General features: G+C 54.8%; 2 protein-coding genes and 2 long non-coding RNA genes across 8 annotated transcripts; 3 read left to right on the forward strand and 1 right to left on the reverse strand.

Annotated features, from left to right (window-relative positions):
- The first annotated feature begins 5,649 nt into the window (after positions 1-5,649).
- On the forward strand, positions 5,650-14,442 carry LOC137461552 (uncharacterized). The gene is made up of 3 exons (XM_068171246.1): positions 5,650-5,785; positions 12,676-12,833; positions 13,434-14,442. Exons 2-3 carry the CDS (start codon positions 12,728-12,730, stop codon positions 14,381-14,383), a joined length of 1,056 nt encoding a protein of 351 aa, XP_068027347.1. The 5' UTR covers positions 5,650-5,785; positions 12,676-12,727; the 3' UTR covers positions 14,384-14,442.
- LOC137461553 (uncharacterized) lies at positions 7,174-10,057 on the reverse strand. 5 transcript variants are annotated; one of them, XR_010993421.1, is made up of 3 exons: positions 9,879-10,057; positions 7,855-8,022; positions 7,174-7,368 (listed from the first exon to the last, which is right to left on the reverse strand). It is a non-coding gene; the product is annotated as an uncharacterized lncRNA (long non-coding RNA). The 5 variants fall into 5 exon arrangements; XR_010993418.1 differs by having other exon boundaries at positions 7,855-8,025; positions 9,852-10,057; XR_010993417.1 differs by having other exon boundaries at positions 7,855-8,025; positions 9,879-10,056.
- Positions 14,443-16,734: 2,292 nt separating the features above from the next.
- On the forward strand, positions 16,735-17,811 carry LOC137461554 (uncharacterized). Its single transcript, XR_010993422.1, has 3 exons — positions 16,735-16,869; positions 16,956-17,032; positions 17,114-17,811. It is a non-coding gene; the product is annotated as an uncharacterized lncRNA (long non-coding RNA).
- Positions 17,812-20,010: 2,199 nt separating this feature from the next.
- On the forward strand, positions 20,011-24,265 carry LOC137461555 (uncharacterized). Its single transcript, XM_068171248.1, has 6 exons — positions 20,011-20,183; positions 20,602-20,749; positions 21,234-21,401; positions 21,528-21,598; positions 21,869-22,584; positions 24,232-24,265. The coding sequence occupies exons 3-6, from the start codon at positions 21,248-21,250 to the stop codon at positions 24,263-24,265; spliced, it is 975 nt and encodes a 324-aa protein (XP_068027349.1). The 5' UTR covers positions 20,011-20,183; positions 20,602-20,749; positions 21,234-21,247.
- The last annotated feature ends 568 nt before the right edge of the window (positions 24,266-24,833 follow it).

Consider the following 24,833-nt stretch of genomic DNA (forward strand, 5'->3'; position numbering starts at 1 on the left):
ACATGAAATGAAATGCAATGCAAAGAAATTGTGTGGTGAAAATCGAAACAAAATGAAACGAAACAAAACAAAACAAAACAAAACGAGATGAAATGAAATGAAATGAAATGAAATGAAATGAAATGAAATGAAACGAAATGAAATGATATGAAATTAAATGAAACTCTGTGGTGGAAAACTAAACGAAACTTAATGAAACTAAACGAAACAAACCGAAAAGAAACGAAACTAAACGAAACAAAATGAAAGGAAATGAAATGAAATGAAATGAAATGAAATGAAATGAAATGAAATGAAATGAGATTAAATGTTGTGTGGTGGAAAACAAAACTAAATGAAACTAAATGAAACAAATCTAAACGAAACAAAATGAAATACACTGAAATTAAATGAAATGAAATGAAATGAAATGAAATGAAATGAAATGAAATGAAATGAAAATAAATGAAATTGTGAGGTGGAAAATGAAACGAAAAGAAACAAAACAAAATGAAGATAAATGAAACTAAATGAAACCAAACCAAACCAAACCAAACGAAACTAAATGAAATGAAATGAAATGAAATGAAATGAAATGAAATGAAATGAAATGAAATGAAATGGAATGGAATGAAATGAAATGAAATGAAATGAAATGAAATGAAATGAAATGAAATCGAAATGAAATGAAATGAAATGAAATTGCGAGGTGGAAAACAAAACGAAAAGAAACAAAACAAAATGAAGCTAAATGAAACTAAATGAAATGAAATTCAATGAAATTTGATGAAATGAAATTAAATTAATTTCTGTGGTAGAAAATGAAACAAAACAAAACAAAACAAAATGAAATTAAATTAAATGAAAAGAAATGATGAAACATAATAATATGAAATAAAATAAAATGAGTTAAAATGAGATGAAATGAGATGAGATGAGATGAGATGAGATGAAATGAAATGAAATGAAATGAAATGAAATTAAATGAGATGAAGTGAACTGAAATTGTGTGGTGGAAAATGAAATGAAATGAAATGAAATGAAATGAAATGAAATGAAATGAAATGAAATGGAATGGAATGGAATGAAATGAAATGAAATGAAATGAAATGAAATGAAATGAAATGAAATGAAATGAAATGAAATGAAATGGAATGAAATGGAATGAAATGAAATGGAATGGAATGGAATGGAATGGAATGGAATGGAATGAAATGAAATGAAATGAAATGAAATGAAATGAAATGAAATGAAATGGAATGGAATGGAATGAAATGAAATGGAATGGAATGGAATGGAATGGAATGGAATGAAATGAAATGAAATGAAATGAAATGAAATGAAATGAAATGAAATGAAATGGAATGAAATGAAATGGAATGGAATGAAATGAAATGAAATGGAATGAAATGAAATGAAATGAAATGAAATGAAATTAAATGAAACGAAATGAAACGAAATGAAAAAATGAAACGAAATGAAATGAAATGAAATGAAATGGAATGAAATGAAATGAAATGAAATGAAATGAAATGAAATGAAATGAGATGAAATGAAATGAAATGAAATGAGATGAAGTGAACTGAAATTGTGTGGTGGAAAATGAAATGAAATGAAATTAAAGGTTAGGAAGGAGATTGACTTGCTGGAACGAGTCCAGAGAAGGGCAACGAAGTTAGTGAGGGGCTTGGAACACAGCCCTGAGAGGAGAGGCTGAGGGAGCTGGGGTTGCTCAGCCTGGAGAGGAGGAGGCTCAGGGGGTGACCTTCTTGCTCTCTCCAAGTGCCTGAAGGGGGGTTGTAAAGAGGCAGAGGTTGGTCTCTTCTCCCAGGCAGCCAGCAGCAGAAGAAGAGGACACAGTCTCAGGCTGCGCCAGGGGAAGTTGAGGCTGGAGGTCAGGAGGAAGTTTTCCACGGAGAAAGTGATTGCCCATTGGAATGGACTGCCCCGGGGGCGGGGCGGGAGGGTCCGGACGGCGGCGGCAGCAAGCGCCGGCGGGGGGAGCAGGCTAGGGAGAGAGGGCGAGCGGCATGCGGTAGGGCTGGGGGGTTTTTGGGGTGGGGGCGTTGGGGGGGATTAGCGGGCGGGCGGGCAGCCGAGCCATGCGGCAAGCCGGGGGCGCGGGGCGAGGGGCGGCTTTAGGGCCGGAGGAGCGGAGCGCAACCTCCCCACTGCAGGCTCCAACGTGGAGAGCAGCAAGTTTTTGGAGCCGGGGGACGACAGACGGGAGGGGCAGCGGCGAGAGCTAACGGCGGCACGCGGCACCCCCTAATAGCGCTGCCTCCGTCGCAGGGGCTAAGAGTAGGTGGGCAGGCCAGGAGGGAAGAGGCAGCCCGCGTCGCGATCCGGAGCGGCGGGAGCGCGACCTCCCCCCCCTGCAGGGACAAATGTGGGAAGGGGAAGCCGCGGCGCCTTTGGCGGGGGGGTGCCCAGCTGCTAGCGGCTTCGGGGGGCAGGGAGCGGCAGCGGGGGGGGGGGGAGTGGGGGGCAGAGCCAAGAGATAACGGCGGGCGGGGGGTCTCCGCGGAAAGCGGAAGCGGGGGGGGGGGCAGGGGTAGAGGCGAGAGTCAACGGCGGGCGGGGGAGGGCTCTTTGCAAACCGGTAACGGGGGGCCGGGGGTGTGGGGGGGCCGGGGGTGGCAGCAGCGGCAAGAGGCAAGGGCGGGAGGGGGGATTCCGCGCAAACCGGTACCCAGGGCTATACGCCCCGGGACAGCCCTCTGGGGTTCCAATTAGCGGAGTGGGAAGAGAATCCGAATCCGCGGGATAAAGCTCAGGGACCAGTGATAGATTATTGGAGGGAGAAATGGGCTAGAGAGAAGAGCAGAGCAGACAATTTGTTGTGGCCCCCATAGGGGTCCTCGGAAGGATGGATCTGGCAGGCTCTCAACCTTCTGTTAAGAATGAGGAGCCTTTTCATCAGGAGGAGAGGGAATATGCCGCTCGCTGGCAAGGCAGCGTCTGGTCAGCAGCGGCAGTAACGGATTTGAAGGTGGAGGAAGAGGAAGAGGAAGAGGAAGAGGAAGAGGAAGAGGAAGAGGAAGAGGAAGAGGAAGAGGAAGAGGGCAGAACCTGAAAAGTGGGAACCACTGCATCACTTACCCCCACCTTATAACCCTGCAGTCCCTGCAGCCCCCCATCCTCCCTGCAGACCACCTCCTCCCTACAGCCCCCTTCCTCCCTCCAGACCCCCTCCTCCCTACGGCCTCCCTCCTCCCTGCAGCCCCCCCTCCTCCCTGCAGCCCCCCTCCTCCCTGCAGCCCCCTTCCTCCCTACAGCCCCCCGTTCTCCCTGCAGCCCCCCTCCTCCCTGCAGCCCCCTTCCTCCCTCCAGACCCCACCCCCTCCCTCCCTGCAGACCCCATCCTCCCTACAGCCCCCGTCCTACCTGCAGCACCTTTCCTCCCTACAGCCCCCCTCCTCCATGCAGCCCCCCTCCTCCCTCCAGTCCCCCATTCTCTCTACAGCCCCCCTTCTCCCTGCGGGCTTTCCAGCTAGTCCCTGCCCAGCCTGGATTTGTGCCTGGGATTGCCTCGACCCAGCTGCAGGACCCTGCCCTTGCTCTTATTGAACTTCCTGAAGTTGGCTTGTGCCCAACTCTCCAGCCTGTCAAGGCCTGTCAGTGCTAGCCTAGCCCCCCCCCCCCCCCAGCACGCCGAACATGGGCAGGGGACACCCCACACTAGATCAGGCTGGACAGAGCCTCATCCAGCCTGCTCTTAAACACCCCCAGGGACGGGGGCCTCGACCACCTCCCTGGACAACCCATTCCAGGGTCTCACCACTCTCATGCTGAAGAACCTCCTCCTCACATCTAGCCTGAATCTCCCCACCTCCAGCTTCATTCCATTACCCCTAGTCCTATCACTACCTGAGATCCTGAGAAGTCCTTCCCCAGCCTTCCTGTAGGCCCCCTTCAGATACTGGAAGGCCACAATGAGGTCACCTGGGAGCCTTCTCTTCTCCAGACTGAACAGCCCCAACTCCTTCAGTCTGTCCTCACAGGAGAGGTGCTCCAGCCCTCTGCTCATCCCTCGTGGCCCTTCTCTGGACACGTTCCAGCACCTCCACATCCCCTCTTGGAATAGGGGCTCCAGAACTGGACACAGTAATCCAGGTGGGGTCTCCCCAGGGCTGAGGAGAGGGGGAGGATCACCTCCCTCCACCTGCTGGCCACACTTCTCCTGCTGCAGCCCAGGAGCTGATTGGCTTTGCGGGCCATTTTCCTCCACACAATTTCATTTCATTTCATTTCATTTCATTTCATTTCATTTCATTTCATTTCATTGTATTTCGTTTCGTTATGATTCATTTCATTTGTTTTTCCACCACACAATTTCATTTCATTTCATTTCATTTCATTTCATTTCATTTCATTTCATTTCATTTCATTTCATTTCATTTCGTTTCGTTTCGTTTAGTTTCGTTTCTTTTTGGTTTGTTTCGTTTAGTTTCATTAAGTTTTGTTTTTGTTTTCCACCACAGAGTTTCATTCCATTTCATATCATTTAATTTAATTTCATTTAATTTCATTTAATTTCATTTAATTTCATTTCATTTCGTTTTGTTTTGTTTTGTTTCATTCCATTTCGTTTCGATTTTCACCACACAATTTCATTGCATTGCATTTCATTTCAAGTCATTTCATTTCATTTCATTTTCTACCTCACAATTTCATTTCATTTCATTTAATTACATTTCATTTCATTCCATTTCGTTTCATTTCGTTTCGTTACGTTTCATTTAGTTTGGATTCATTTGGTTTTGATACGTTTCAATTAGTTTAGTTTTGTTTAGTTTTCCACCACACAATTTAATTTCATTTCATATGATTTCATTTCATTTCATTTCATTTCATTTCATTTCATTTCATTTCATTTTCCACCACAGAATTTCATTTCATTTCATTTCATTCCATTTAATTTCATTTCATTTGATTTAATTTCATTTCATTTCATTTTCCACCTCACAATTTCATTTTATTTCGTTTCATTTAATTTCGTTTCGTTTTCCACCACAAAATTTAATTTAATTTCATTTAATTTCATTTAATTTAATTTCATTCTATTTCATTTCATTTCATTTCATTTTATTCATTAGCCGGCGGCGGGGGGGATGCAGCGGAGGGAAGCCGGCAGGCAGCACGGGGTGCCGGCAGCACCTGTTCCCTGCCCTGGGACTTGCCGTGGCCGGCGGCCGGTTGCCGGGTGGGGGGAGCGAGGAGAGGCGGGGGCGCAGCGGCCGGGGGCAGCGCCGGATGGCAGCGGGGGGCCGGGCGGGGCAGGTGGGGTAGGCGTCGAGCGGCAAGCTCTCGGCTGCAGTGAATGTTCGGCGGGGTGGGGGGGTGGGGGGGGGGGCCTAGGCTAGCACTGACAGGCCTTGACAGGCTGGAAAGTTGGGCACAAGCCAACCTCATGAAGTTCAATAAGAGCAAGGGCAGGGTCCTGCAGCTGGGTGGAGGCAATCCCAGGCACAAATGCAGGCTGGGCAGGGACTGGCTGGAAAGCAGCCCTGAGGAGAGAGCCTTCCTAGTTTCATAGTTTCATTCAGGGTTGGAAGGGACCACAAGGATCATCTAGTTCCAACCCCCCCTGCCATGGGCAGGGACACCCCACACTAGATCAGGCTGGACAGAGCCTCATCCAGCCTGCGGCTGGAACATGGTCCCCGGGACGAGGGCCGCCTGGTATCGCCCGCCCGGCCCCCCCCCCCCCCCCCGCTCCCGCCGCGGCGTAAATGAAGAGAGGCAGTCGGCACGAAACCTACTTTTATTAAGTGTTGTTTTCTTCAAGCGTCTCTCATGAAAGGTTGGGTTATGAAGGACGGGGGGCTGGAGGGAGGACGGGGGGCTGTAGGGAGGACGGGGTCTGTAGGGAGGAGGGGGGTTGTAGGGAGCATGGGGGGCTGTAGGGAGGAGGGGGTCTCCAGCGAGTAGGGTGGCTGTAGGGAGGAGAAGGGCTGCAGCTAGGAGGGGGGCTCTAGAGAGGAAAGGGGCTGTAGGGAAGAGGGGGGGGTGTAGGGAGAATGGGGGGCTGTAGGGAGGAGGGGGGCTCTAGGGAGGAGGGGGGCTGTAGGGAGGAGGGGGGCTCTAGGGAGGAGGGGGGCTGCAGGGAGGAGGGGGGCTGCAGGGAGGAGGGGGGCTGCAGGGAGGAGGTGGGCTGGAGGGGAGGACGGGGGGCTGCAGGGACAAGGGGGGCTGTAGAGAGAATGGGGGGCTGTAGGGAGGAGGAGGACTGTAGGGAGGAGGGGAGCTGTAGGGGGTAGGGGGGCTGCAGGGAGAAGGGGGGCTGTGGGGAGGAAAGGGGCTGTAGGGAGGAGGGGGGGCTGTAGGGAGGAGGGGGGCTCTAGGGGGTAGGGGGGCTGCAGGGTGAAGGGGGGCTGTAGGGAGGAAAAGGGCTGTAGGGAGGAGGGGGGCTGCAGGGAGGAGGGGGGCTGTAGGGAGTAGGGCGGCTGTAGGGAGAAGGCGGGCCATAGGGGGTAGGCGGGCTGCAGGGAGAAGGGGGGCTGTAGGCAGGAAAGGGGCTGTAGGGAGAATGGGGGTCTGTAGGGAGGACGGGGGGCTGTAGGGATGAAAGGGTTTGTAGGGAGGAGGGGGGGCTCTAGGGAGGAGGGGGGCTGTAGGGGATAGGGGGGCTGCAGGGAGGAGGGGGTTCTGAAGGGAGGAGGGGGGCTGTAGGGGGTAGGGGGGCTGTAGGGACGAAAGGGGTTGTAGGGAGGAGGGGGGCTGCAGGGAGGAGGGGGTCTGTAGGGAGGAGGGGGTCTGCAGGGAGGAGGGGGGCTGTAGGGACGAAAGGGGTTGTAGGGAGGAGGGGGGCTGTAGGGGGGTAGGGGGGCTGCAGGGAGGAGGGGGGGCTGTAGGGAGGAGGGGGGCTGTAGGGGGTAGGGGGGCTGCAGGGAGGAGGGGGGCTGCAGGGAGAAGGGGGGCTGTAGAGAGAATGGGGGACTGGAGGGAGGAGGGGGGCTGCATGGAGGAGGGGGGGCTGTAGGGAGGAAAGGTGCTGCAGGTAGGACGGGGCCTGTAGGGAGGATGGGGTCTGCAGGGAGGAGTGGGTCTGGAGGGAGGAAGGGGGCTGCAGGGAGAACGGGGGGCTGTAGGGAGGAGGGAGGCAGTAGAGAGGAGGGGGTCTGGAGGGAGGAAGGGGGCTGTAGGGGGGAGGGGGGCTGCAGGGACTGCAGGGTTATAAGGTGGGGGGTAAGTGATGCAGTGGTTCCCACTTTTCAGGTTCTGCCTCTTCCTCTTCGTCTTCCTCCACCTTCAAATCCGTTACTGCCGCTGCTGACCAGACGCTGCCTTGCCAGCCAGCGGCATATTCCCTCTCCTCCAGATGAAAAGGCTCCTCATTCTTAACAGAAGGTTGAGAGCCTGCCAGATCCATCCTTCCGAGGACCCCTATGGGGGGCCACAACAAATTGTCTGCTCTGCTCTTCTCTCTAGCCCATTTCTCCCTCCAATAATCCATCACTGGTCCCTGAGCTTTATCCCGCGGATTCGGAGTCTCTTCCCACTCCGCTAATTGGAACCCCAGAGGGCTGTCCGGGCGTATAGCCCTGGGGACCCTTTCACTCCCCTTTTTCCCAGGGGCTGCTCTCTTTACCCGACCCCTGCCCCGTTTCCCGAGGGCCACGCTTTCCGTCCCCAACCGCTTCGTCCCTTCCCTGGCCGAGTCCCTCGCCAGAGCTTGGAAACGCAGGGAGAAGGACTCCACAATCCCTTCGTGAGACCGGACTGGCCAGCTCACGTCTCACGCACACGCTCTCACTGACCTCAATCCCCGCCCAAACCGGACAATCCTTACAGCCCTTTTCTTGCCCAGCTCTTTGTGCACTACAACTACAGGCAGTCGCCACAGTTGGCAGCTCCTTCCCTTGCCTTTACCTTACAACTTTTGGCTGAGTCTCACCACCTTCCGAGAGGCTTCCGGGATCCTTCTGCCGGGCCGCCGAAATCGGCGGGGGCGCCCCCCCCCCTTCCGATAAAGTCCGTGCAGCCGTCACAGGCAGGGCAATCACGTCGGGGGGCACCGAATTGGGAGAAGCAAACTCACTGCTGAAAATTTAGGACCAGTTCATTAGCAAAGAAAGGCAACACAGCGCTGGGCGCAGAGCGAGTTGGCCGGAAGGCGCGCCCCAACACCACCAGGTGACCTTCAAGAGACGGCAAGCAGACATATTCATCTATTAAAATAGACATAGTTTCATAGTTTCATTCAGGGTTGGAAGGGACCACAAGGATCATCTAGTTCCAACCCCCCTGCCATGGGCAGGGACACCCCACACTAGATCAGGCTGGACAGAGCCTCATCCAGCCTGCTCTTCAACATCCCCAGGGACGGGGCCTCGACCACCTCCCTGGACAACACATTCCAAGGTTTCACCACTCTCATGGTGAAGAACCTCCTCCTCACATCTAGCCTGAATCTCCCCACCTCCAGCTTCATTCCATTCCCCCTAGTCCTATCACTACCTGAGATCCTGAGAAGTCCTTCCCCAGCCTTCCTGTAGGCCCCCTTCAGATCCTGGAAGGCCACAATGAGGTCACCTGGGAGCCTTCTCTTCTCCAGACTGAACAGCCCCAACTCCCTCAGTCTGTCCTCACAGGAGAGGTGCTCCAGCCCTCTGCTCATCCTTGTGGCCCTTCTCTGGACACGTTCCAGCACCTCCACATCCCTCTTGGAATAGGGGCTCCAGAACTGGACACAGTACTCCAGGTGGGGTCTCCCCAGGGCTGAGTAGAGGGGGAGGATCACCTCCCTCCACCTGCTGGCCACACTTCTCCTGCTGCAGCCCAGGAGCTGATTGGCTTTGCGTGCTGCAAGAGCACATTGAGAGCTCCTGGTGAGCTTTTTGTCCCCCAGCACCCCCAAGGCTCTCTCCTCAGGGCTGCTTTCCAGCCAGTCCCTGCCCAGCCTGCATTTGTGCCTGGGATTGCCTCGACCCAGCTGCAGGACCCTGCCCTTGCTCTTCTTGAACTTCATGAGCTTGGCTTGTGCCCAACTCTCCAGCCTGTCAAGGCCTGTCAGTGCTAGCCTAGGCCCCCACCCCACCCCGCCGAACATTCACTGCAGCCGAGAGCTTGCCGCTCGACGCCTACCCCACCCGCCCCGCCCGGCCCCCCCGCTGCCATCCGGCGCTGCCCCGGCCGCTGCGCCCCGCCTCTCCTCGCTCCCCCCACCCGGCAACCGGCCGCCGGCCACGGCAAGTCCTTGCCCTTGCCTCTTGCGGCTGCTGCCACCCCCCGGCCCCCCACACCCCCGGCCCCCTGTTACCGGTTTGCGAGGAGCCCCCCCCCCGCCCGCCGTTATCTCTTGCCGCTGCCCCCCCCCTCCCCCCCCCGCTGCCGCTCCCTGCCCCCCGAAGCCGCTAGCAGCTGGGCACCCCCCGCCAAAGCCGCCGCGGCTTCCCCTTCCCCACATTGGTCCCTGCAGGGTGTAGGTCGCGCTCTGCCGCTCCGGATCGCGACGCGGGCTGCCTCTTCCCTCCTGGCCTGCCCGCCTGCTCTTAGCCCCTGCGACGGAGGCGGCGCTATTAGGGGGTGCCGCGTGCCGCCGTTATCTCTCGCCGCTGCCCCTCCCGTCTGTCGTCCCCCGGCTCCAAAAACTTGCTGCTCTCCACGTTGGAGCCTGCAGTGGGGAGGTTGCGCTCCGCTCCTCCGGCCCTAAAGCCGCCCTCGCCCGCGCCCCGCCTTGCCGCTTGGCTTGGCTGCCCGCCCCGCCCGCTAATCCCCCCAGCGCCCCCACCCCCAAAAACCCCCCAGCCCTACCGCATGCCGCTCGCCCTCTCTCCCTAGCCTGCTCCCCCCGCCGGCGCTAGCTGCCGCCGCCGTCCGGCCCTCCCGCCCCCGCCCCGGGGCAGTCCATTCCAATGGGCAATCACTTTCTCCGTGGAAAACTTCCTCCTGACCTCCAGCCTCAACTTCCCCTGGCGCAGCCTGAGACTGTGTCCTCTTCTTCTGCTGCTGGCTGCCTGGGAGAAGAGACCAACCTCTGCCTCTTTACAACCCCCCTTCAGGCACTTGGAGAGAGCAAGAAGGTCACCCCTGAGCCTCCTCCTCTCCAGGCTAAGCAACCCCAGCTCTCTCAGCCTCTCCTCACAGGGCTGTGTTCCAAGCCCCTCACTAACTTCGTTGCCCTTCTCTGGACTCGTTCCAGCAAGTCAACCTCCTTCCTAACCTTTAATTTCATTTCATTTCATTTTCCACCACACAATTTCAGTTCGCTTCATCTCATTTCATTTCATTTCATTTCATTATTTCATTTCGTTTCATTTAATTTCATTTCATTCCATTCCATTTAATATCATTTCATTCCATTCCATTTCATTTCATTTCATTTCATTTCATTTCATTTCATTTCATTTCATTTAATTTCATTTCATTTCATTTTGTTTGGTTTGGTTTTGTTTCATTTAGTTTCATTTATCTTGATTTTGTTTTGTTTCTTTTCGTTTCATTTTCCACCTCACAATTTCATTTCATTTCATTTCATTTCATTTCATTTCATTTCATTTCATTTCATCTCATTTCCTTTCGTTTCATTGTATTTCATTTAGTTTCATTTAGTTTTGTTTTCCACCACACAACATTTAATTTCATTTAATCTCTTTTAATTTCATTTCATTTAATTTAATTTAATTTCATTTCATTTCATTTAGTTTCGTTTTCCACCACAAAATTTCATTTAATTTCATTTCGTTTTGTTTCATTTTGTTTCATTTTGTTTCAATTTTCACCACACAATTTCATGTCATTTCATTTCCTTTCATTTCATTTCATTTCATTTCATTTCATTTCATTTCATTTCATTTCGTTCCGTTCCATTTTATTTCGTTTCGTTATGATTCATTTCATGTGTTTTTCCACCACACAATTTCATTTCATTTCATTTCATTTCATTTCATTTCATTTCGTTTCATTTCGTTTCATTTCGTTTCGTTTAGTTTCGTTTCTTTTCGGTTTGTTTCGTTTAGTTTCATTAAGTTTCGTTTTGTTTTCCACCTCAGAGTTTCATTTCATTTCATATCATTTAATATCATTTCATTTCATTTCATTTCATTTCATTTCATTTCATTTTATTTTGTTTTGTTTCGTTTTGTTTCGTTTCATTTTGTTTCGATTTTCACCACACAATTTCATTGCATTGCATTTCATTTCATGTCACTTCATTTCATTTCATTTTCTACCTCACAATTTCATTTTATTTCGTTTCATTTCATTTCGTTTCATTTCATTTTCCACCACAAAATTTAATTTAATTTCATTTAATTTCATTCTATTTCATTTCATTTCATTTCATTTAGTTTAATTTCTTTTCGTTTCATTTTGTTTTGTTTCGATTTCCACCACACAATTTCATTTTATTTCATATCATTTCATATAATTTAATTTAATTTAATTTAATTTAATTTTCCACCACGCAATTTCATATCATTTTATTTCATCTCATTTCATTTCATTTAATTTCATTTCATTTCATTTCATTTCATTTCATTTCATTTCATTTCGTTTCGCTTCGTTTCATTTAGTTTCATTTCGTTTCGTTTCGATTCGTTTCGTTTTGTTTTCCACCACAAAATTTCATTTCATTTCATTTCATTTCATTTCATTTCATTTCGTTTCGTTTCGTTTCGTTTTCCACCACACAATTTCATTTCATTTCATATCATTTAATTTCATTTTGTTTCACTTCATTTTGTTTTGTTTTGTTTCATTTTGTTTTGTTTCATTTTCCACCTCAGAATTTCCTTTCATTTAATTTCGTTTCGTTTCGTTTCATTTCGTTTCGTTGCATTTTGTTTCGTTTTCCACCACACAACTTCATTTCATTTCATTTCATTTCATTTCATTTTCCTCCACAGAATTGGTGTGGTGGGAAATGAAACAAAACGAAAAGAAACGAAACTAAATGAAACTAAATGAAATGAAATGAAATGAAATGAAATGAATGGAAATGAGATGAGATAAAATGAAATGAAATGAAATGAAATGAAATGAAATGAAATGAAATGAAATGAAATTAAATGAGATGAGATAAAATGAAATGAAATGAAATGAAATGAAATGAAATGAAATGAAATGAAATGAAATGAAATGAAATGAAATGAAATGAGATGAGATAAAATGAAATGGAATTAAATGAAGTTGTGTGGTGGAAAACGAAAGAAAATGAAACAAAATGAAACTAAATGAAACGAAACTAAACAAAACAAAACGAAACAAAATGAAACGAAATGAAATGAAATGAAATGAAATGAAATGAAATTAACTCCTCCTCCCTTTCCTCCTCCTCCTTTCCTCCTCCTCCTTTCCTCCTCCTCCTTTCCTTCTCCTCCTTTCCTTCTCCTCCTCCCTTCTCCTCCTTCCTCCTCCTTCCTTTCCTCCTCCTCCTTTTCTCCTCCTCCTTTCCTCCTCCTCCTTTCCTCCTCCTCCTTCCCTCCTACTCCTTCCCTCCTACTCCCTTTCCTCCTCCTCCTTCTTTCTCCTTTCCTTCTCCTCCTTTCCTCCTCCTCCCTTTACCCCTCCTTCCTTTCCTCCTCCTTCCTTTCCTCCTCCTCCCTTTCCTCCTCCCTTTCCTCCTCCCTTTCCTCCTCCCTTTCCTCCTCCCTTTCCTCCTCCCTTTCCTCCTCCTTCCTCCTTCCTTCCTCCTCCTCCTCCCCCACCTCTCCCTCACCCTCCTCCTCCTCCTCCTCCCCCCTCTTCCAGGAAGCAGGAGGAGAGGGTGCAGCAGGTGAGGAAGAGGCTGGACGAAGCCCTCATGGCCGACATCCTCTCTGGGGCCCCCGACCCCCCTGGAGGGGGAGCTGCAGCTGGCCCTGGGCAACGGAGAGGAGGCTTAGGGAGCCCCAAGGCACAGCCAGCAGGTGAGGGAAACCTCCTCCCTCTCCCTCTCCCCTCGCCTCCCCTCCCCCTGGTCTCCCTCTCCCTCTCCCTCTCCCTCTCCCTCTCCCTCTCCCTCTCCCTCTCCTTTCCCTTCCCCTCTCCCTTCCCCTCTCCCTTCCCTTCCCCTCTCCCTTCCCTCCCCCTCTCTCTTCCCTTCCCCTCCCCTCTCCCTCCCCCCTCCCTTCCCCCCTCCCTTCCCCCCTCCCTTCCCCCCTGCCTTCCCCTCTCCCTTCCCCCCTCACTTCCCCCCTCCCTTCCCCTCTCCCTTCCCCCCTCCCTTCCCCCTCCCTTCCCCCGTCCCATCCCCCTCTCCCTTCCCTCTCCCCTCCCCTCCCCTCTCCCTTCCCTTCCCTTCCCTTCCCTTCCCTTCCCTTCCCTTCCCTTCCCTTCCCTTCCCTTCCCTTCCCTTCCCTTCCCTTCCCTTCCCTTCCCTTCCCTTCCCTTCCCTTCCCTTCCCTTCCCTTCCCTTCCCTTCCCTTCCCTTCCCTTCCCCTCTCCCTTCCCCTCTCCTTCTCCCTTCCCCTCTCCCTCCCTTCTCCCCCTCCCCTCCCCTCCCTAACCCTCTCTCACCTCTCTTCCAGGTACTTCCCTCCCTCTCCACACCACCTCCAGGGGAGACCTCCCACCCTCTCCCCCCCTCAGGCCTCCAGCAGCACTTTCTTGGATCACCCTTGGCCCCTCCTCTTCCCCTTCGTCCTCCTCCCCTCAGCAGAAGACCTTCCAGGAGCTGCCTGGGGGGGGGGGAAGCCAACTTCCTCCCTCCCTCTCTCTCTCCCTCCTCCAAGAGGAGGAAGAAGCAACCCGGGAGGGGAGAGAGGAACTCCCTGGACTCTCAGCTCCCCTTGGGGCCTTCAGAAGGCCTCAGCCCTGGGGCCTTGGACTTCACTTTGAGGGGGGGGAGGGAGAGGGGGAGAGGGGGAGGGGAGAGGGAGAGACCCAGTGGGGACCTCTTGGGCTCCTCCAGGAGAGTTTGGAAGCTTCTCCTGCTTTGGGCTTTGGACTTTGCCCTCTCTCTTTCTTCCCTCTCCCTCCTTCCCTCTCCCTCCTTCCCTCTCCCTCCTTCCTCTCCCTCCTTCCTCTCCCTCCTTCCTCTCCCTCCTTCCTTCTCCCTCTTCCCTCTCCCCCCTTCCGCTCCCTTCCTTTCCTCTCCCTCCTTCCCTCTCCCTCCTTCCCTCGTCCCTCATCCCTCTCCCTCCTTCCTCTCCCTGCTCTCTCTCCCTCCTCTCTCTCCCTCCTCTCCTCTCCCTCCTTCCCTCTCCCTCCTTCCCTCTCCCTCCTTCCTCTCCCACCTTGCTCTCCCTCCTTCCCTCCTCCCTCTTCCCTCTCCCTCCATCCTCTCCCTCCTTCCCTCTCCCTCCTTCCCTACTCCCTCTTCCCTCTCTCTCTTTCCTCTCCCTCCTTCCCTCTCCCTCCTTCCCTACTCCCTCTTCCCTCACTCTCTTTCCTCTCGCTCCTTCCCTCTCCCTCCTTCCCTCTCCCTCCTTCCTCTCCCTCCTTCCCTCTCCCTCTCGCTCCCACCCGGGGGGGGTGAGGAGGGGCAGCACTGCACAAGGAGAAGTAAAGAACCTCCCAAGGACCTTCCTCCCAGGTTGTCTTCTTCAGGGGTGTGGCCACCAAGGAGGACTTCAGGAGCTCCAAGGAGGATCTGGAAGCACCTCAGGAGCTCCAGGGAGGACCTCAGGAGATCCAAGGAGGACCTCAAGAGCTCCAAGGAGGACCTGGAAGGACCTCAGGAGCTCCAAGGAGGACCTCAGGAGCTCCAAGAAGGACCTCAAGATGTCCAAGGAGGACCTCAGGAGCTCCAAGGAGGACCTGGAAGGACCTCAGGAGCTCCAAGGAGGACCTCAGGAGGTCCAGGGAGGACCTGGAAGGACCTCAAGAGGTCCGAAGAGGACCTCAGGAGCTCCAAGGAGGACCTGGAAGGACCTCAGGAGTTCCAAGGAGGACCTGGGAGGACCTCAGGAACTCCAAAGAGGACCTCAGGAGCTCCAAGGAGGACCTGGAAGGACCTCAGTAGCTCTAAGGAGGACCTACAGAGCTCCAAGGAGGACCTGGAAGGAGCTCAGGAGATCCAAGGAGGACCTCAAGAGCTCCAAGGAGGACCTGGAAAGACCTCAAGAGCTCCAAGGAGGACCTCAGGAGCTCCAAGGAGGACCTGGAAAGAGCTCAGGAGCTCCAAGGAGGACCTCAGGAGCTCCAAGGAGGACCTGGAAGGACCTCAGGAGCTCCAAGGAGGACCTCAGGAGCTCCAAGGAGAACCTGGATGGACCTCAGGAGCTCCAAGGAGGACCTCACGAGCTCCAAGGAGGACCTGGAAGGACCTCAGGAGCTCCAAGGAGGACCTGGGAGGACCTCAGGAGCTCCAAAGAGGACCTCAGGAGCTCCAAGGAGGACCTGGAAGGACCTCAGTAGCTCTAAGGAGGACCTACAGAGCTCCAAGGAGGACCTGGAAGGAGCTCAGGAGATCCAAAGAGGACCTCAAGAGGTCCAAGGAGGACCTGGAAGGACCTCAAGAGCTCCAAGGAGGACCTCAGGAGCTCCAAGGAGGACCTGGAAAGAGCTCAGGAGCTCCAAGGAGGACCTCAGGAGCTCCAAGGAGGACCTGGAAGGACCTCAGGAGCTCCAAGGAGGACCTCAGGAGCTCCAAGGAGAACCTGGATGGACCTCAGGAGCTCCAAGGAGGACCTCAGGAGCTCTAAGGAGGACCTCAAGAGCTCCAAGGAGGACCTCAGGAGATCCAAGGACGACCTGGAAGGACCTCAGGAGCTCCAAGGAGGACCTAGAAGGACCTCAAGAGGTCCAAGGAGGACCTCAGGAGCTCCAAGGAGTATCTCCAGAGCTCCAAGGAGGACCTGGAAGGACCTCAGGAGCTCCAAGGAGGACCTCAGGAGCTCCAAGGAGGACCTGGAAGGACCTCAGGAGCTCCAAGGAGGATCTCAAGATCTCCAAGGAGGACCTGGAAGGACCTCAAGAGCTCCAAGGAGGACCTCAGGAGGTCCAAGGAGGACCTGGAAGGACCTCAGGAGCTCCAAGGAGGACCTCAGGAGCTCCAAGAAGGACCTGGAAGGACCTCAGGAGCTCCAAGGAGGACCTCAGGAGCTCCAAGGAGGACCTGGAAGGACCTCAGGAGCTCCAAGGAGGACCTCAAGAGCTCCAGGGAGGACCTGGAAGGCCCTCAGGAGCTCCAAGGAGGACCTGGAAGGACCTCAAGAGGTCCAAGAAGGACCTCAGAGCTCCAAGGAGGACCTCAAGAGCTCCAAGGAGGACCTCAAACCCCTTGGAGATGCCCTCCAAACCCCCTGGAGATGACCTCCAGGACCCCTTTGGACCACCCTGGACCACCCCCTGGACCACCCTGGGCCACCCTGGGCCACCTCAACCCCCCAGGAAGCCACCAGGAGGACCTCAAGGTGTAGCCAAAAGCCTTTATTGAAGGAGGACCTCAAGGAGGACTTCCAGGAGGACCTCTCCCCTCCCTCTCCCCTCCCCCTTGGGCCTCCTCCCTCCCTCTCCCCTCCCCCTTGGGCCTCCTCCCTCCCTCCCTCCCCTCCCCCGGGGAGAGGGAAGCTCCAGAGCCTGGGGGTCTGCCCCTGGAGGGTTTCTTCCTCCTCCTTCTCTCCTCCTCCTCCTCTTCTTGGTCCTTCTTGGAGCTGCACATTGGCCACAACAACCTTATAACCCTGCAGTCCCTGCAGCCCCCCCTCCTCCCTGCTGCCCCCCCTCCTCCCTGCAGCCCCCCTCCTCCCTACAGCCCCCTTCCTCCCTCCAGACCCCCTCCTCCCTGCTGCCCCCCTCCTCCCTGCAGCCCCCCTCCTCCCTACAGCCCCCTTCCTCCCTCCAGACCCCCTCCTCCCTGCTGCCCCCCTCCTCCCTACAGCCCCCCTCCTCCCTGCAGCCCCCCCTCCTCGCTGCAGCCCCCCTCCTTCGGAGGTGGAAGAGATGGCCACCGCCAAAGAGGACGAGACCATCCCGGATCCATTCCCAGAGCTTTCCGAGATGCCGGCCAGTCCGCCAAGGGTAACGTTTCTCTACAGTATTGTCATCAAAACCCAGACAATACTTCCTCACTTGGCTGTAACCCTGAAATGTCTTCTCGCTCTTAGGCTGTTAGGCCACGGACACCCAGCAGGGAGGAGAGGCCGAGAGTAGCAATCGTTAGCCCTGCACACCAACCCAAAAGGTTAGTTCTGTTAAGGTTCTGGTTGATTGAAACAAAAGCAAGGCTATTCCCTTTTGGATGATCAATCGATTCTTTTCTCAGGAGGTGAGCTGGCGCTGCCCATCGCACCAGGCTGCATCCGGATCTGGTAGTGGTTGGTCGAAGGCGGCTTACAGTGCTAGTTTATTCGCTGCTCGGTGTCTCCATCTGCGCTGTTCTCCTTGTTTTGGTTGCTGCCATTCTGTGTCATCTCAAGAATTGTTGTCAGTAAGTTGTTTCCACAGTTGCTGTTCAGCACAAGTTATGGTTCATTGTTGACACGTTCTCCTACTGGAAAGGACAGTAGAGCGAGCAGTTCTTTGTTGGACGGTCTGCTTCAAACGAAACAAAATGAAACTAAACAAAACTAAATGAAATGAAATGAAATGAAATGAAATGAAATGAAATGAAATGAAATGAAATGAAATGAAATTGTGTGGTGGAAATTGAAACAAAACGAGAAGAAACTAAACGAAACAAAATGAGATGAAATGAAATGAAATGAAATTGTGTGGCTGAAAACGAAACTAAATGAAAATAAACGAAACAAAACGAAACAAAATGAATTGAAATGAAATGAAATGAAATGAAATGAAATGAAATGAAATGAAATGAAATGAAATGAAATGAAATGAAATGAAATTGTGTGGTGGAAAAAGAAATGAAATGAATGGAACAGGTCATCCTGAGTGCAATAACACAACACTTACAGGATGGCCAAGGGATCAGGCCTAGGCAGCATGGATTTAGGAAGGGCAGGTCCTGCCTGACCAACCTGATCTCCTTCTATGATCAGGTGACCCGCCTGGTGGATGTGGGGAGGCCCTGTGGATGTTGTCTACCTGGGACCTCAGCAAGGCCTTTGACACCGTCCCCCATAGCAAACTGCTGGCCAAGCTGTCAGCCCATGGCTTGGACAGCAGCACTCTGAGCTGGGTTAGGAACTGGCTGGATGGCCGAACCCAGAGAGTGGTGGTGAATGGTGCCACAGCCAGCTGGCAGCCAGGCACTAGTGGGGTGCCCCAAGGATCAGTGCTGGGCCCTGTGCTCTTTAACATCTTGATTGATGATCTGGAGGAGGGCATCGAGTCCAGCATCAGTAAATTTGCTGACGACACCAAGCTGGGGGCAGGAGTTGATCTGCTGGAGGGTAGAAAGGCTCTGCAGAGAGACCTCGACAGGCTGGGCAGAGGGGGCAGAGGCCAAGGGCAGGAGATTGAACACATCCAAGTACCGGGTTCTGCCCATTGGCCACAACAACCACAGGCAGTGCTACAGGCTGGGGGAAGAGTGGCTGGAGAGCAGCCAGGCAGAGAGGGACCTGGGGGTGCTGGTGGATGGGAGGCTGAACATGAGCCTGCAGTGTGCCCAGGCGGCCAAGAGGGCCAATGGCATCCTGGGCTGCATCAGGAACAGTGTGGCCAGCAGGAGCAGGGAGGTCATTCTGCCCCTGTATACTGCACTGGTTAGGCCATACCTCGAGTCCTGTGTCCAGTTCTGGGCCCCTCAGTTTAGGAAGGAGGTTGACTTGCTGGAACGAGTCCAGAGAAGGGCAAGGAAGTTAGTGAGGGGCTTGGAACACAGCCCTGTGAGGAGAGGCTGAGGGAGCTGGGGCTGCTTAGCCTGGAGAGGAGGAGGACTGAGGGGTGACCTTCTTGCTCTCTCCAACTGCCTGAAGGGGGGTTGCAACCAGGCAGAGGTTGGTCTCTTCTCCCAGGCAGCCAGCAGCAGAAGAAGAGGACACAGTCTCAGGCTGCGCCAGGGGAAGTTGAGGCTGGAGGTCAGGAGGAAGTTTTACACGGAGAGAGTGATTGCCCATTGGAATGGACTGCCCCGGGGCGGGGCGGGGCGGGAGGGACGGCCGGACGGCCGGGTAGCCGGGGGGTCTCCGAGCGCGCGCCAGCAGAGCGAGGCGGGGCCCGGCAGCAGCGGGAGCGTCGGTCCCGGCGGGCGGCGGCGGCGGCGGCAGCGGGCAGCAAGCGCCGGCGGGGGGAGCAGGCTAGGGAGAGAGGGCGAGCAGCTCGCTGTAGGGCTGGGGGGGTTTTTGGGGTGGGGGCGTTGGGGGGATTAGCGGGCGGGGCGGGCAGCCGAGCCAAGCGGCAAGGCGGGGGCGCGAGCGAGGGCGGCTTTAGGGCCGGAGGAGCGGAGCGCAACCTCCCCCCTGCATGCTCCAATGTGGGAAGGGGAAGCCGCGGCGGCTTTGGCGGGGGGGTGCCCAGCTGCTAGCGGCTTCGGGGGGCAGGGAGCGGCAGCGGGGGGGGAGGGGGGGGGGCAGCGGCAAGAGATAACGGCGGGCGGGGGGGGGCTCCTCGCAAACCGGTAACGGGGGCCGGGGGTGTGGGGGGCCGGGGGTGGCAAGCAGCGGCAAGAGGCAAGGGCAAGGACTTGCCGTGGGCCGGCGGCCGGTAGCCGGGTGGGGGGAGCGAGGAGAGGCGGGGCGCAGCGGCCGGGGCAGCGCCGGATGGCAGCGGGGGGCCGGGCGTGGCGGGTGGGGTAGGGCGTCGAGCGGCAAGCTCTCGGCTGCAGTGAATGTTTCGGCGGGGTGGGTGGGGTGGGGTGGGGGGCCTAGGCTAGCACTGACAGGCCTTGACAGGCTGGAGAGTTGGGCACAAGCCAAGCTCATGAAGTTCAAGAAGAGCAAGGGCAGGGTCCTGCAGCTGGGTCGAGGCAATCCCAGGCACAAATGCAGGCTGGGCAGGGACTGGCTGGAAAGCAGCCCTGAGGAGAGAGCCTTGGGGGTGCTGGGGGACAAAAAGCTCACCAGGAGCTCTCAATGTGCTCTCTCAGCCCGCAAAGCCAATCAGCTCCTGGGCTGCAGCAGGAGAAGTGTGGCCAGCAGGTGGAGGGAGGTGGTCCTCCCCCTCTCCTCAGCCCTGGTGAGACCCCACCTGGAGTACTGTGTCCAGTTCTGGAGCCCCTATTCCAAGAGGGATGTGGAGGGTGCTGGAACGTGTCCAGAGAAGGGCCACAAGGATGAGCAGAGGGCTGGAGCACCTCGCCTGTGAGGGCAGACTGAAGGAGTTGGGGCTGTTCAGTCTGCAGAAGAGAAGGCTCCGAGGAGACCTAATTGTCGCCTTCCAGTATCTGAAGGGGGCCTACAGGAAGGCTGGGGAAGGACTTCTCAGGATCTCAGGTAGTGATAGGACTAGGGGGAATGGAATGAAGCTGGAGGTGGGGAGATTGAGGCTGGATGTGAGGAGGAGGTTCTTCAGCATGAGAGTGGTGAAACCCTGGAATGGGTTGTCCAGGGAGGTGGTCGAGGCCCCGTCCATGGGGGGTGTTTAAGAGCAGGCTGGATGAGGCTCTGTCCAGCCTGATCTAGTGTGGGGTGTCCCTGCCCATGGCAGGGGGGTTGGAACTAGATGATCCTTGTGGTCCCTTCCAACCCTGAATGAAACTATGAAACTATGTCTATTTTAATAGATGAATCTGTCTGTTTGCCGTCTATTGAAGGTCACCTGGTGGTGTTGGGGGCGCGCCTCCGGCAAACTCGCTCTGCGCCCAGCGCTGTGTTGCCTTTCTTTGCTAATGAACTGCTCATAAATTTTCAGCAGTGAGTTTGCTTCTCCCACTTCGGTGCCCCCCGACGTGATTGCCCTGCCTGTGACGGCTGCACGGACTTTATCGGATTTCGGCGGCCCGGAAGAAGGATCCCGGAAGCCTCTGGGAACGTGGTGAGACTCAGCCAAAAGTTGTAAGGTAAAGGCAAGGGAAGGAGCTGCCAACTGTGGCGACTGCCTGTAGTTGTAGTGCACAAAGAGCCGGGCAAGAAAAGGGCTGTAAGGATTGTGCGGTTGGGCGGGGATTGAGGTCAGTGAGAGCGTGTGCGTGAGACGTGAGCTGGCCAGTCCGGTCTCACGAAGGATTGTGGAGTCCTTCTCCCTGCGTTTCCAAGCTCTGGCGAGGGACTCGGCCAGGGAAGGGACGAAGCGGTTGGGGCCGGGAAAGCGTGGCCCTCGGGAAACGGGGCAGGGGGTCGGGTAAAGAGAGCAGCCCCGGGAAAAAGGGGAGCGAAAGGGTCCCCAGGGCTATACGCCCGGACAGCCCTCTGGGGTTCCAATTAGCGGAGTGGGAAGAGAATCCGAATCTGCGGGATAAAGATCAGGGAGCAGCGATAGATTATTGGAGGGAGAAATGGGCTAGAGAGAAGAGCAGAGCAGACAATTCGTTGTGGCCCCCATAGGGGTCCTCGGAAGGATGGATCTGGCAGGCTCTCAACCTTCTGTTAAGAATGAGGAGCCTTTTCATCAGGAGGAGAGGGAATATGCCGCTCGCTGGCAAGGCAGCGTCTGGTCAGCAGCGGCAGGAACGGATTTGAAGGTGGAGGAAGAGGAAGAGGAAGAGGAAGAGGAAGAGGAAGAGGAAGAGGAAGAGGAAGAGGAAGAGGAAGAGGAAGAGGAAGAGGAAGAGGAAGAGGAAGAGGAAGAGGAAGAGGAAGAGGAAGAGGAAGAGGAAGAGGAAGAGGAAGAGGAAGAGCCAGAACCTGAAAAGTGGGAACCACTGCATCACTTACCCCCACCTTATAACCCTGCAGTCCCTGCAGCCCCCCTCCTCCCTGCAGACCCCATCCTCCCTACAGCCCACTTCCTCCCTCCAGACCCCCTCCTCCCTAAGGCCTCCCTCCTCCCTACAGCCCCCCTCCTCCCTGCAGCCCCCCTCCTCCCTGCAGCCCCCTTCCTCCCTACAGCCCCCGTTCTCCCTGCAGCCCCCCTCCTCCCTGCAGCCCCCTTCCTCCCTCCAGACCCCCTCCTCCCTGCAGACCCCATCCTCCCTACAGCCCCCGTCCTACCTGCAGCACCTTTCCTCCCTACAGCCCGCCTCCTCCATGCAGCCCCCCTCCTCCCTCCAGTCCCCCCATTCTCTCTACAGCCCCCCTTCTCCCATCAGCCCCCCTCCTCCCTGCAGGCCCCCCACCCCCTACAGCCCCCCTCCTCCCTACAGCCCCCCTACCCCCTACAGCCCCCCTCCTCCCTACAACCCCTTTCGTCCCTACAGCCCCCCTCCTCCCTGCAGACCCCCTCCTCCCTACAGCCCCCCCTCCTCCCTGCAGCCCCCCTCCTCCCTGCAGCCCCCCTATCCCCTACAGCCCCCCTCCTCCCTGCAGGCCCCCTATCCCCTACAGCCCCCCTCCTCCCTACAACCCCTTTCGTCCCTACAGCCCCCCTCCTCCCTACAGCCCCCCTCCTCCCTACAACCCCCTTTCGTCCCTACAGCCCCCCTCCTCCCTGCAGCCCCCCTATCCCCTACAGCCCCCCTCCTCCCTACAGCCCCTTTCGTCCCTACAGCCCCCCATCCTCCCTACAGACCCCCATTCTCCCTACAGCCCCCCTCCTCCCTACAGCCCCTTTCCTCCCTACAGCCCCCCTTCTCCCTGCAGCCCGCCTACCCCCTACGGCCCCCCCTTCTCCCTACAGCCCCCCTACTCCCTACAGCCCCCCATTCTCCCTACAGCCCCCCTCCTCCCTACAGCCCCCCTCCTCCCTGCAGCCCCCCTCCTCCCTACAGACCCCCTCCTCGCTGCAGCCCCCCTCCTCGTTGCAGCCCCCCCTCCTCCCTGCAGCCCCCCTCCTCCCTACAGCCCCCCATTCTTCCTACAGTCCCCCTCCTCCCTACAGCCCCCCATTCTCCCTACAGCCCCCCTCCTCCCTACAGCCCCCCTCCTCCCTACAGCCCCCCTTCCTCCCTCCAGCCTCCCGTCCTTCATAACACAACCTTTCATGAGAGACGCTTGAAGAAAACAACACTTAATAAAAGTAGGTTTCGTGCCGACTGCCTCTCTTCATTCTGCTTCCTCAATGCGATTGGCTACTGCTGCCACAGACAGAGAATCAGTCACTCTATTGATTGAGTCGTGAAGCCAAGGAGTCCATGGCCAAACAACTCCAAACAGTTCCAGACTTTGCAATGAATCTGTAGGTTCTGCTTCTCCTAGTTGCTAATGCCAGTCCTCTCTTTTCTTCCCCGTGGCCTCGGGCTCTCGGGACGGTATGGAAGCGGCGACTCGTTCGCCGGCGGCGGGGGGATGCAGTGGAGGGAAGCCGGCAGGCAGCACGGGGTGCCGGCAGCACCTGTTCCCTGCCCTGGGACTTGGCGTGCCCGGCGGCCGGTTGCCGGGTGGGGGGAGCGAGGAGAGGCGGGGCGCAGCGGCCGGGGCAGCGCCGGATGGCAGCGGGGGGCCGGGCGGGGTGGGTGGGGTAGGCGTCGAGCGGCAAGCTCTCGGCTGCAGTGAATGTTCGGCGTGCTGGGGGGGGGGGGGGGGGGGGCTAGGCTAGCACTGACAGTCCTTGACAGGCTGGAGAGTTGGGCACAAGCCAACTTCAGGAAGTTCAATAAGAGCAAGGGCAGGGTCCTGCAGCTGGGTCGAGGCAATCCCAGGCACAAATCCAGGCTGGGCAGGGACTAGCTGGAAAGCAGCCCTGAGGAGAGAGTCTTGAGGGTGCTGGGGGACAAAAAGCTCACCAGGAGCTCTCAATGTGCTCTTGCAGCCCGCAAAGCCAATCAGCTCCTGGGCTGCAGCAGGAGAAGTGTGGCCAGCAGGTGGAGGGAGGTGATCCTCCCCCTCTCCTCAGCCCTGGGGAGACCCCACCTGGATTACTGTGTCCAGTTCTGGAGCCCCTATTCCAAGAGGGATGTGGAGGTGCTGGAGCGTGTCCAGAGAAGGGCCACAAGGATGAGCAGAGGGCTGGAGCACCTCTCCTGTGAGGACAGACTGAAGGAGTTGGGGCTGTTCAGTCTGGAGAGGAGAAGGCTCCCAGGTGACCTAATTGTCGCCTTCCAGGATCTGAAGGGGGCCTACAGGAAGGCTGGGGAAGGGCTTCTCAGGATCTCAGGTAGTGATAGAACTAGGGGGAATGGAATGAAGCTGGAGGTGGGGAGATTCAGGCTAGATGTGAGGAGGAGGTTCTTCAGCATGAGAGTGGTGAGACCCTGGAATGGGTTGTCCAGGGAGGTGGTCGAGGCCCCGTCCCTGGGGGTGTTGAATGCCGCAAGAAGGGGGCTAGCTCACAATCGATACGATTTGCCAAATCCAAACTTTATTGAACATCGAACACCTTATATACACTTTAACTGTGGTTACATACTCCAGCCGTTATTTCATTGGCTATCGCTAAATGTCAACCCAGCCCTCTTGCGGTTTTAACATCCTGTTGCAGCTAGCCACCAGTTCCGCTTTTTCGCAGACTTGGGTACTTCCCCAGCTCTTCAAGGTCGTGAGCACCTTCAAGGTCATCACAGCTTGTTGATCTTTCTCAGTCGTTTCAGGGCTTCTTCAGTTATGCCTAACTCCGCAAGATTTTCTGCCAGCTCATCCACTCTCAAAGCTGCACCAACAACTCCCCCGTTTCTTTTGATATGTACAACAGGCCACTTTAACTTTGATATTGCCATTCTAAATAACAACTTACATACAATTATAACTATAATTACTATAACAACAAACCTAACAGCTTCTTTGACTAATGGTCCCATCCATCCAAACCAGGATCCAAATAAACCTTTTAACCAATCATCCCATGGGCTATCAGCCACTTTTGCATCGTCAACATGTTTTTCAAGCCATCTTAGTTTGCTCTGTACAGATTCGCTATGATCAGAAAGGTTAAAACAACACATCCCTTCTACATCTTGGCACCCATGCCCTTGGGCCGGCAAAAGAAAATCAATCGCGGCCCTATTTTGTAACAAAGCATGTCGTAGGCTATTTTGGTCGGTTAGCAGCTCCTGTAAAACCTCAGTTGTTGTGTTTGCTTGTTTTACTGACCAACATGCTAGTTGAGCGATG

The sequence above is a fragment of the Melanerpes formicivorus genome, unplaced genomic scaffold, assembly GCF_026170545.1.
Source record: "Melanerpes formicivorus ecotype bairdi unplaced genomic scaffold, bMelFor1.0.p_v2 SCAF_2527, whole genome shotgun sequence".
NCBI classification, from domain to species: Eukaryota; Metazoa; Chordata; class Aves; order Piciformes; family Picidae; genus Melanerpes; species Melanerpes formicivorus.

What these genes read in the sequence shown, in the direction of transcription:
- LOC137461552 (XM_068171246.1), top strand. Translation starts at nt 12,728, where the DNA reads ATGGCCGACATCCTCTCTGGGGCCCCCGACCCCCCTGGAGGGGGAGCT. An exon ending in CCCCAAGGCACAGCCAGCAG is followed by an intron (nt 12,834 to 13,433) that starts GTGAGGGAAACC and finishes CCTCTCTTCCAG; the next exon opens with GTACTTCCCTCCCTCTCCAC.
- LOC137461555 (XM_068171248.1), top strand. Translation starts at nt 21,248, where the DNA reads ATGGATCTGGCAGGCTCTCAACCTTCTGTTAAGAATGAGGAGCCTTTT. An exon ending in GGAAGAGGAAGAGGAAGAGG is followed by an intron (nt 21,402 to 21,527) that starts AAGAGGAAGAGG and finishes AAGAGGAAGAGC; the next exon opens with CAGAACCTGAAAAGTGGGAA. An exon ending in CTGCAGTCCCTGCAGCCCCC is followed by an intron (nt 21,599 to 21,868) that starts CTCCTCCCTGCA and finishes CCTACAGCCCGC; the next exon opens with CTCCTCCATGCAGCCCCCCT.